The 12,554-nt window shown below is 37.7% G+C and overlaps 1 protein-coding gene across 1 annotated transcript in view; it reads left to right on the forward strand.

Annotated features, from left to right (window-relative positions):
- The window catches only part of LOC107670831 (EH domain-binding protein 1-like), a 149,509-nt gene that overhangs the window by 113,553 nt on the left and 23,402 nt on the right, over positions 1 to 12,554 (forward strand). The window contains exons 18-19 of the mRNA XM_016463601.1: positions 3,743 to 3,919; positions 7,040 to 7,191. Of these exons, the coding sequence (XP_016319087.1) occupies positions 3,743 to 3,919; positions 7,040 to 7,191 (329 nt within the window). The remainder of the gene's footprint in view (positions 1 to 3,742; positions 3,920 to 7,039; positions 7,192 to 12,554) is intronic.

Genomic DNA, 12,554 nt, shown 5'->3' on the forward strand with positions numbered 1-12,554 from the left:
TACTTAGGACCATGTGATATTTCAGTTTTTCTTTTTTAATAAATCTGCAAAAATGTCAACGATTCTGTGTTTTTCTGTCAATATGGGGTGCTGTGTGTACATTAATGAGGAAAAAAAATTAACAAATGATTTTAGCAAATGGCTGCAATATAACAAAGAGTGAAAAATTTAAGGGGGTCTGAATACTTTCCGTACCCACTGTATATATATATATATTAGCTTTGTTTTATTTTTGTTTTAGTCATTTTAATACTTCAACTTAACTTATTTCACTTAAAGTTTTTAGGTTTTTTAATCCAATATTTATATCTATCTAATTGTATTTCAGCTCTATTTCAATTAAATAAATTTTAATAGTTTTAGCTTACAGTAACACTAAACATAATTTAAATTCTTTGGTGATCTAACCCTTAGAGTATTGCATTGTTAACTTAGCATGCTAATGCCAAACACCGATTTAGATGCTGAATCTGCACATATTTTCTGTCATTGCTATTTCAGGCTCCCCAAGAACATTGTGAAAATGTTCAGAACATTAAGGCCAAGTACTAGTGTTTGGCTTCTGAGATTTTTAATTTGTTCATGAGCTTCAGTGTGTGTGTGTGTATGTGTGTGTGTGTGGGGGTCAAAAATTATCCTTGTTACTGTTCCTCATTGTCTTTGTACTAAATCGCTTATTCCTGTCTTTTTTACTAACATCACAGACCTTTACCAATATCTTTTACAGCATTTTAACCTGCCTTCATATAGTTGTCTATATTCTGGGCATGTTTGGAAATTTCATTTCTTGTTATTAAAGGATTTTTGGAATTTTTGGAATATTAAGAGCAGGCTGTACGTGCGTGTGTGTGTCCATTAGTGGCTTTCAGCCCTTAAAAAGCGATTTTGTTGCTCACTTCATAATGGCAACCAACACGTCTGCTTTCAAGGCCCAAAGGAGCATTACATTAAGAAACACACCCACATACTCTGAACTCTAATTTGAGGTGTTCACAGAGGGCTTCACTTCGATTTGTTCAGGCAGTCGCTTCCCACATAATCCTTCGGAAATACATCAGGAAAACTCTTGCGACAGCCAGCGTTGCCCTATGCCCAAACACACACACATACACACCAGTCCACACAGCCCAAATCATAATCACTGTCATTATAACACACACCCATGCCGGGTAATCAGCGTCTCATTGTCCATGGAGGACTCCTATAGACCACATCTCCTTCAGCTCGGCTTTCCCGCCGTGTCCCGCGTTATCATCAGCCACCATTTCTCCTTTTTATTTCACATTACAGGACAACGAGACGACATGTTACTGTAGCCCTAACCGCTGGGAGGCCCGTGCGGAAACAGTGGGGCATTAGCATAGCGGACAGCTGTGGCGTGTTATTAAAGGTGTTTACGCCAAGGGGTGTTAGCGTTGTGGCTAACCGCTGCGTATAATTAAAAGTGCGCATGCACGCCGAGCGAGCGGGGTGTTAGCGGCGCGTCAAGGTTTTGTTTAATACGTGAGGTGTTAACATAGCGGGCTAGCCGCTGTGCCTAATTCTGTGCCGGCTCATGTCCATGTGTACCATTTCACAGCTCAAGGGGAGACACAATATTCCTCTCCTTTTATCTCTTTCATCTCGCACTCTTTGACGCCCTCCATTTTCTCTTCATCCTCTCCCTGTCCACCAAATAGTGTTCCCTCCTCTGCAATCACGCGTTTACCGTGGCTCAGAAACGCTGCAGAACACCTCTCGTGGCCCACAGAGACGGACAAACCTGTGTAGACAGAGCGACGGGAAAAACGGGTCAGAGGGAGGGAGAGGAAGAAAGACAGTGAAAAAACGGTTTATTTGGCCTTTCGGGCTGTTGAACTCTGCTAATTGTAGAACTCATTAAAAATCAGGTTGGAGGGAAATGCTATAGGCTTGATCCACAAGGCCTATCGTGCAGAACGCATAATCCCACCAACACACACACTTACACACACAAACACTCGCCTCTAATTCTGAGAGAGCTCGAGCTGAGTAGAGCAAGACATTCGCCAGCAAAACTTTTACCACGTGTTCTGTTAATTAGCTTAGCGCTGCCCCGTGTATGCGTTACCGTATCAATGAATGTAAATTTTAAAAAAAGGGAGAAAGGGAAAAAAAAACATACCGTCTCTTTCTTTTGGTCTTTTTCTCTGGTTGTTGGGGTATTTCTTTAGGGACATCATGTGGCATTTTCCTATAGGGCTGCACGAGTAATCGAAATAAAACTGAAATGCAATTTTCAAATTGCAAAGGGTATGATTTAATTACATAAATACATGCAGTGTGTGTTTCAGAGTGATGCACAGCACTGTGGTTTTATGCTTGAGCAACTGTTTTGTACATGAACAACTTGTATAACGTGCATATAGACCTTAATCAGGTTAGACGTCATATTTAATTTAAAGCGGGTCCTATTATGCTCTTTTACAAAGTCTTGATTTTGTTTTGGGGGTGTACTTGAACAGGCTCTCATACTAGGTTGTTTGAAAAACACATTATTTTTCACATATTTTACATTATTACAACACCTCTCTCCCCAGTCTGGCATGAACGGCTCGAATAGTTCCTGTATCAAATGAAAGCCCACCTTCTGAAATACGAAATGTGCTGTGATTGGTTAGCTGTTTCAACTGAAAGTTTTTGTCTGAAAATAACTTAATGGTTTAACAGTTAAAAATGAGGAAATTAAATGGTATCGAAATTAATTCATGTTGTAATTTTACGGTCGTACTGTACAATAAAATAATTACATTGTTTTTCTTAAATACATTATTTTTTATTTTACAGTGAAATATTACAATAGTAATATTTCTTAGTTTAATATTATGGTAACACTTTAGATTAGGGAACACATTTTCACTATTAACTAAGGGTTTCCCTAAACAAACTCCTAATTTGTTGCTTATTAATAGTTATTAAGGTACAGTAGTTGTAAAGTTTAGGTATAGGGTAGGTTTATAAGTACTAATAAACACCCAGTATGCTAGTAATATGCATGCTAATAAGCAACTAGATAATAGTGAGAATTGGTCCTTAAAATAAAGTGTTACGAATATTTTTAATAATAATAATAATAGTAATATTAATAATCATACAATTATTATTGTTATTATTTTATAGTCATATTGATATATAAACACAAAATTTGAGACAAATTGTGCAGCTGTACAAACAAGCACAGCAAGCCAGTGGCCGGTTGCGTAAACTGCTTAGACTAGTCTAGAAAGTTAGACACCTAATTTTTTTCTGCAAGACTGGTCATAATTTTTTAAAGTCAGTTACATAAAAATGTAGATTGATCCAATTTGAATCTGAGAAGTTAGACTGATAATCACTTGGTTCGCTGCTAGTTACTCAAACTAGTTCTCAAGACAGTCTTAATGTGGTGTTGTTTATGCAACCGACCCCAGGAGTTTTTTTTTTTTATTGCATTTTAAATAGCATAATATTTTTTACATTTATCAGAAAAATTGCCAATCCTGATTTCTCTCAGCTCAAACACACACACCCCAACGTGACAGCAGCAAACTTTTTTGTTAAGGAAATACTGTTTGAACGTCTAAATGGGTCTAAACAAATGCTTTTCTGACTCTTTACTTACATGCAAAGTTTCCTTTCCCGCTGGAATACTGAGCTAACACTCAACGCTTCACTAACCTCCTCTGACTCTTTCCTCTTCTCTCTTTTTTTTTGGGGGCATCCCTGTTTGTTTGCTTGCTCGCAGACGTGGTGGATGGGATGAGTGTGGAGGGTGGGGATGAGGAGAGCAGGAGTGATATTGAGGCGGCGGTATCATCTCATGCTGATGATGTCACTCATACTAACCCTGAGGAGGAACTGTCGTCTTCATGTCTAATGGAGGATGATTTTACTAACACTGCCAGTGACCTGGCTGCTCTGGGTAACCCAACACTGCATGTCCTCTGCGCGTGTGTGAACATGTGTGCGTGCAACACTACATACCTGAGTTTGTGCGTTAGTGTGCAGTGGTTTATCTGTGTATAACTACTTCTGTCTGTTTTTATTGTTTTTCTTTTGTTAACCTTTATCATGCCATTACGACCCTTAATTTAGTAGGGCTGCATGATTAATCAAAATCTAAATCAAACCAAAATTGGTTTCATGTGATTAGCAAATACATGCACTGTGTGTTTCATACCATGCCAACTCATCTCTGCATTGGTTTGCTTATAACGTTTTGGGAATATATGGACCAAAAATCTTCCTAAGCTTTTAATGGGAAGTGCATATAAACCAAAGTGCTTATGAAGTGCTCAGCAATAGTGGTTTTGCAATTTTACAGTTGAACTATAATTTTACAGTGAAATAATGGAATTGCAATGAAATTACAGTAGTAATATTTCTTTAGTTTGATTTTAATAAGAATAAAAATGATGATTGTTGTTGTTGTTTTCGTATTAATATATAATCACAAAAGTTTGGCCAAATTGTGCATTCCTATAAACAAGCACACCAGGCATGTTTTTTAATCTGAAAAAATCGCAATTACATTTTTTTCAACAAAATTGTGCAGCCCTATAATTTTGTATTTCTTTCTTGTCACATTAGTTCCTATTTTAAACACCTGTTAGAATTAATTTATCTTTTAATTCAATAAATCGTTAAGAAAAAAAAGGAGGTTTCTTAAGTGAGGTTTGTGCCTGTTAATAACATTTCTGTCTGTGAGATTTTGATATTAATTTTATTTATTTATTTTTTGATGTTTTTAATGTGTTGTGCCTTAGTTTAATTAAAAAGTATTTGAACATATTCTCAAGACAAACACAATTATATCTGCCAAAGAGATGTGAAGTTGTTAATAATTAGTTTTTTTGTCTTTCTAAGGAAGTCTTATGACATATCTGGAGGAAACCTGAATTATTCTTTCTCTTTTGTTTACTTTTGTGTAGTATCTGTGTTGTTTGTTTCTTTGTTTGGTTTATGTTTTTGTCTGTTATTGTGAAAAGAAGGTCTATGTATTACACACAGAATCATTTTCTCCAACATAAAGAAATGAGGGTTTTTTTTAGCACATTCCAGCTCTCAAAGAGTCATACTTTTCTCCATGGCACAGTTGGACCTTTTTTAGTGATTAACAGTGTTATTGATTCTCAAGCAAATTTCAGAATAGATGGTAACTCAGGTCACAGATTTACTATAAATACAATTAAAACATCCTTCAGTATATAATGATGAGAAAACTAAATAAATAAAATACAATTAAATAAAATGAATAAATAAAATTCATTCTTATAGCACATCACATTTACATTGTCACAATCAGCATATTTCTCACATATTTTCAAATAGGTTAAGTACTTGGACCATTTTTTATAGTGTAGGTTTAGCTTGTCCGTCTGCTTATAAGAAATTGTTTCGAATGCAGCCACTCTAGTTAGTTCTACTTACCCATTCCTGAAAGGAAGGGACATCCTCCTGATAATTATTTGACTGTCAATCAGTAAACTGGTTTGGACCCAGAATTTTATGTGTACAGTTGGACTTTTTAAGTTTTGTTATTGTTTCTAACAACAAAAATGGACTGCCGGGGAAAAAACCTAACCGATCCAAACACAAAAGACCATATAGATACCCGTCACGGTGCACACTTTAGTTAGTTTGAGGATGTGGTTCTTGTGTTTGGGAAAACTGTTGGTCAATGCACACACACCTGCACCTTTATCCAGGTTGTGCTGAGGCCTGATAAATGACTCCTGTGGTGTTTTTGTTAGGGAGGGGGAGGGATGCTGGGAGACGAGAACAGGACCCACATGAAAAGCTTCCTCACCTCACTTTCATCTCTAGCCCAGATGAGAGAAAGAGTGAGAGAGAGAGAGGGCAAGGCTAAACCTGCTAGTGAAAGGTTATTAGAAAAGACAGACTTGGAATATACAAAGGCTGACATAAAAAAGACACCAACACATTTGAAAGACAGTTTTGCATATAACAAGTAAATTAGAAGTCATTGTTCATTAAAAGAGAAAGAGATGTTATGACTTTCAAGGAATCACAAGCACTGTTCCCTCTAAGCATGTTTGGCTGCTCATCTGACACTGTTCCCTCACTGATGGAAAAAAGAACTGTAAGAAGTCAGACCTAGAAACAGATGGGGAAGAGCTAGAGCTTCTTGAATAAGAGCTAAATTAATGGATGGAGTTTAAAGTGAAGTCTATCCATGTGTCCATTGATTTTTTTTCCTCAGTATGCAGCTGAAGCTGTGAGAAATCTTGTGTGGAAATATACAGCACTGATTAATTCCCAAGAGGATTAATTCACAAACAGTGCAGTACAAACTTCATTGTGGCACATACACAGGCTCACAAAGGCCATGCAATATTTTTTTTATTATGAATGTCAAATTATTCGTCATTTATTGTTATATTAATATGTATGGTTTATAAACTATACATTTAGTAATCTGAAAAATATTTACAAAAATAATGAAATATTCATAAAATAATACAAACATTTATTATGAATAAATGTATATATGATAAACACTACCTTTCAGATGTTTGGGGTCAGTAAGATTTTTTTTAAAGATTAGAACTTTTTCTGCAGCAAGGACATTGATGAAATGTGACAGTAAAGACGTTTAAAACATTACAATCTGTAACATTTATTTTTATCAAATAAATACAGGCTTGGTAAGGATAGCATACTTTTGAACAGTTGTGTATATTATATGTTATATACTTCTGTGGATGCAGCCTAAAGAAGTGGTATTTGCTCAGCAAACAAAAATTTAAGGGAGCATTGGGAACTACAATCTCAGTAGAGGTCTTTTAATTCACATGAGGTGTATGTGAGTGTCATTCAGGTGTGTCAAGCTCTCAGCATCTTGCTATCTCTCCTGTGTGTGTGTGTGTGTGTGTGTGTGTGTGTGTGTGTGTGTATGAGGTTGAGAGGGCCGGTTTGCTTAAGGGCAAACATTGTCATGTCCTCTGCTTATCTGTGTCTTGGAGATGAGTGGCCTACTGCATATAACTCTTCCTCTCTTCCTTTCTCTCGCTCTCTTTAGGTGTGATGAACAGCAGGCATGTGGACCTGAAGCTCAAGAAGCTCACAGAGATTCGGCCACAGGGTGGCAGCTCTCCTTCATCTTCATCATCTTCCTCATCGCTGACGGCATCCAGTACTTCACCCCTCAGCCCTGAATCAGGCGGCATGCAGGTAACCACATTTACAAACACCTGCTCTAACCATCTCTCTAATTGTGTTTTAAAATCATAAGTATTAAACTTTGTTGAGTAACATTCCACACTGTTTCAGCTATAGACGTGAGTGTTATTTCAAATTGTGTGGCTTGTAGCTTAAAAGACCTACATTTTAGGATAGAATAATCAAAAACTCCCATAGTTCTATATTGTTTTATTTGTATTTGTTGTTGTTGTTGTTATCAATAACAACATTGGTGCTGTTCAACAACAACAACAACAACAACATCGGTGCCCCTCTCCCCTCCATCCTGGACATTTTCCTTACACAATGCTCCAGCAAAGCCAACAGTGTCATGAAGGACTCTACCCATCCCTCCCACAGTCTCTTCCAGCTCCTACCATCAGGAAGACGGTACCGGAGCATCAGAGCCCGCTCCGCCAGGCTGCTCAACAGCTTTTTCCCCCAGGCTGTGAGAGCCCTGAACTCAAATCACCCCGCCCCCCTCGTGAGTGGGCCTGTACAAACCACCTGTAGTAACACACTCTCCTCTATGTGCAGTAGACACTTTCCACACACACTGCTGTGTGTACATAATCCCACAAAGGACTCAGTAATATATGTATGTTTACGTGCTCATGCACTACAAATCATCTTGCACTGTTCCCCAGCCAGCTGCTTGACTTACGATGTTTCTCTTTGCACATGTACAGTATTTATGTAAAGCATTTGTATAGTTTGTATTTTTTAGTTTATGTATAGGTAACCATTTATATATAGTATATTTATAGTCAAAATCTGTCAGTATGTTAGTTGTGTATAGGTTTATACTGTTTTACTTAATTGTTGTATGTCTGTATTTATGTAGCACCGTGGTCCTGTGAGGTTCCACTGTATGCCCCCACATGTAGTGGAATGACAGTAAAGCTTGACTTGACTTGTTATGTTATGGTCGTTTAACAATATGAAATGATTTGCTTGGATCTATCATTCCCTTGGGTGAGGTAAAAGGCCAAGAGAGGTTGATTTGTTTTTTCTTTTATTAGCGCTCTCTTAGTATTCGTCTGAGGAACATCATGTGTTTATATATGTTAAGCCAGAACACATGAACGAGTCAGAACGACATTATAGTCATCACCTCATGTCACACCTGACCTTTTCTGACAGAGAAGAGAGCTTTGAAAGTATCGACAGCAGCGTGTGGCTCAGGACGCTGACATGCATTAGATTGATTTGCCGTGTTTATTAAATACCAGCGTTGTGTGTGTAAGAACATGCATACCCGTGTACCGCTGACTGCTTGGTGCTTATATGTACGTGTGTGTGATGACCTCCTATCTGGCTGTTGTATTCAGAGCCCCCAGGTGGTGACTGCAGGGCATGTTCAGAGATGCTGGTGACTACCTTCCTGCACCTGTTCGCCCCTTTCTCCCTCTCTCTCTTTCTCTCTGCTGACAGAGGGGATTTCCTGTGAGCAGATGTTAGCAGGGTCTTTGCACAATAACTGCAGTGATGTGTTTGTTTGGGTCGACAGGCCTCATTCAGTGCACTGCAGCAGGTGTGAAATGATTGGCTGAGATTTCCCAAGGCCTAGCCACAAATAGGTTAGATTCCAGAGACTGATTTACAGACCTGGTGAAGGTGATGCAAAATTGTTGCTCAAAAAGCAATTGATTTGGGTCAGAGAAGAATAATATCTACCCAATTATATTATTGGTAATAATGAACTAATAATAGCATAATTTATACATGCAATTCAATTATTTTTTGTTTAATTACAATTTTTGAGAGAGAAAAAGTTTTTATTGAAAACTGCTATGACAAATCATTAATTTTCTGCATTTTCTTTCACATACACTTCTTTTTGAAAGTTTGGGGTCAGTACATTTGATTAATGTCTCTGTAAAGTCTCTTACTAAGGCTGAATTTATTTGATTAAAAAAAATGCAGTAAAAACAGTAATATTATTATATGTTATTACAATTTAAAATAACTTGTTCATTTTAATATATTTTAAAATGTAATTTATTCCTGTGGTGGCAAAGCTGAATTTTCAGCATCAGTGTCACATGATGAAGAAATCATTCTAATTTGCTGATTTGGTTCTTAAGAAACATATGTCTTATTGTCAATGTTGAAAACAGTCGTGCTGCTTTAATATTTTAGTTTAAACCGTAATAGTTTTTTTTCTCTCAGGAGTTTTTGATGAATGGAAAGTTCAAAAGAACATTGTTTATTTGAAATATACATTTTTTGTAATATTATAAATGTCTTTCACTTTTGATCAGTTTAATTCACCCTTGCTGAAAAATAATTAATTTCTTTAAAAAAAAATTATAATAATAATCTAGCTGACCCCAAACTTTTGAATGGTAAAGTATTTTAAAACAAAAAAAAGAACACTATTGTCAAGAGCTGCCAATTATTTTTTAAGTAACAGTACAACTGCAATCCTAGTTACTATAAGTGAGTTGATTATTTAACCGTAATTTATAGTGCGCCTTCATTATGAAAAGGCTTTTAGTGGCAAGGGTCTTGTTGTCTGTATAAACAGTCCAGCACCTGCTGCAGACCTGCAGGCCTGCACAACAGGCCAAAGCCCAGGGGAGGATCAGCAGGGTTACGAGCGCTGCAGCTCTGAGCCCCAGTGGTTAGTGGGGTTTTAAAGAAAGAGCAGCTCCTGCTCTCTCTTTTCTTTTCCCACCTTCAACCCTCATCTCCATTGCAACTTGTATGCAAGTTTGAGTATCAAATCTGTTCCTCCTTTGCTTCTTGCCTTTCTAAGACAAACATATTAGGATAACATTCTCTCTCTCTCTCTCTCTCTCTCTCTCTCTCTCTCTCTCTCTCTCTCTCTCTCTCCCAGCCTGATGTTGTGGTAACGTCTTTTTACTCTTACAAAATCTGAATCAACCGCTCCATCCCCAGAGGATTCTCCCATCCCACAACTCCTCGAGGCTGTAGTAGAACGGTGTGGGACAGAATGCCCACCCCACCATCCCAGCACACACATTGCAGTCCCCCAGTGCTCCCGGTTGTGTCTCATTAGCAATTGTCTCTATGCACTGTGAGCCTGCTGCCATGGTGGCACACGATAACCGCCTGCAATGAGCAGCAGACCGCAACATTAGTCACGCATCCCAGAAACACACACACACCTCTGCCAAAATAATACCCAGCACCACAATAATGATGGCGACGATAACAGATTAAAAAGCGCCGATCGTGATGTGGGGATAGCCCTGATATCTGCCCCAGCCAGGGGTACCGAGGGGCCGTGGGGGCAGGTGTTTCAAGGAAGGGCTGGTTAGCGTGGGTTGGAGGCCTCGGGTCCTTCGGGAAACGAGGATTCTAGCGGGACTTTGGGTTTGAATCCTGTTTGTTTTCTTTGGATTTTAACATGAGAGGAATCAGACGGGGTTAAAGGGCTTTGTTGAGCTGTCTCTAGAGATCCAGGCTGTTGAATGTGTCGTTTCAACATGTAACACGCTCACGCCTTTGGTTTTTTTGTCATAACTGCAGTGCATTCCACTTATAATGGCGGATTTAAGTTGAAATTACATTTTTCTTTTTCACCCCCAGATTGCCAACATATGTTTAAGTGGGTTGTGATGTATTGTTGATTTCTCCCACTCTGTCCTGTCTATCAACTAATTTTTTTTTCCAAAAAATTTATACCTACAATGATTTGAATATACCTATTCTATGAGAAGCGTGCTTTTTCATTTCTGACTTCAAATTGTATTTGTGTGTGTTTGGGAGGGGTGTTAAATGTTGTAAAATGTGGTGTAGTCATATTTATATACTTACAAAAGATACTTAAAATATATTTTAAAACTTTCAGAGCACTTTGCTATAAGGTCTCGTTTGTTAATATTAATGCATTAACTAACAAACAAACATTAACTAAAAACAATAAGCAATATATTTTTACAGCATTTATTAACCTTTCTTAATGTTAGTTAAAAATGTTTGTTCATGTTAGTTCACAGTGCTGTCAGTAAAATGTTGAGATTAATATTAATAAAGGCTGTAGAAGTATTGTTCATTTGTTCATGTTAACTCATGTAGTTATCTTGATACATGTTTCTTTATCATATATGCTTTTAGGTCCCACTTTATATTAAGTGGCATTAACTATGTGCTTACATTTAAATTAATCATTTGGTGCAGTGCACTTATTGTGTACATACATGTTTTACATATACTTATATTTAAAAAAAAAATACCTGCATGTAAATGAATCTGTAATTAATTTCTGTAATTACATTTATAATTACACTGTTGATCCATCCCTTACACCTTAACCCACCCTTAAACCTACCCATACCACCAAACCTGTCCCTAACCTTACCCGTATCCCACCTCAATAGCAGCAAAAGTGTTTTGCAATACAATATGAACACAATAATTAAGTACATAGTAGTTAAGGCCACTTACTATAAAGTGGGACTTGCTTTGATATGTCATTGACCCACGTACAGGTATGTGTTTCATCCAGCCTGTAGGAATCTCTGAAAGTTAAGTTACAATCTGTCAAGATGGCTGAAGAGGAGCTACAAATTAGGGCTTTAGACAGCTGATATTGTTCGTTTAAACATGTCGGGTCAGTTGGATAAACAGCTATAACTGTTAATATTCACACATAGAGACACTGAACATCTCTTGAGATCAGGCTAAATTTGTTGTTCTCTAGGAACACGCTAATTGCAGCTTTGTTTTCAAAAGTTATAATTTAAGAATAAACAGGCCAGAGGCGGTGTGTGTGTCTGTACACACTTGTCTTTATTAGCTGTGCGGTTTCCGTACACACACCAGTGAGCTAGCGTCTGCACTAACAATGTTTCTCCCTCTCAGTCTCAAGCAGTGGAACGTGTTCGCTAATTGCGAACTTTATTAGACGTTTCCTATTATTATTGACGTTGCAAATGTTATTCTGAGCGCTGCCGTTTCGCTTTCCAGTCTGCTTGGCTTATTGGGCCCAGCACATAATAACACATTTCAATATTGAGGTGATTGGAAGCCGCAGTGAGAAGCTGCTAACACGTGTTCGCTTCCAAGACAATAGTGCTTTTAATTTGCATAATCTGAATACATTTTCTGGCTCAGGTTTTGTTGAAAGTAGACTTAATTGCCTTATTTCCTTTGTGCTTGTGAGTTAATGTGGGACTCGGAGATGTACCAAATGCTGCAGAACCTTTCCTTGCCCGTTCTTCAGGTGCGCCGCTCCATCGTTAAACATTTCTTGGCCATGTGTGTCTAATTTGTTCTTTTCTTTAATGTCGACCGGCATCAGAAGCTACTTTTATTCAAATGACTCTGCTCTACTTTTAAGTTAACTGCTCTTTTACTCTTCTGCACCCCCCCCCTCTTTTTTT

The sequence above is a fragment of the Sinocyclocheilus anshuiensis genome, unplaced genomic scaffold (assembly GCF_001515605.1).
Source record: "Sinocyclocheilus anshuiensis isolate Anshui unplaced genomic scaffold, SAMN03320099.WGS_v1.1 scaffold784, whole genome shotgun sequence".
Lineage (NCBI taxonomy): Eukaryota > Metazoa > Chordata > Actinopteri > Cypriniformes > Cyprinidae > Sinocyclocheilus > Sinocyclocheilus anshuiensis.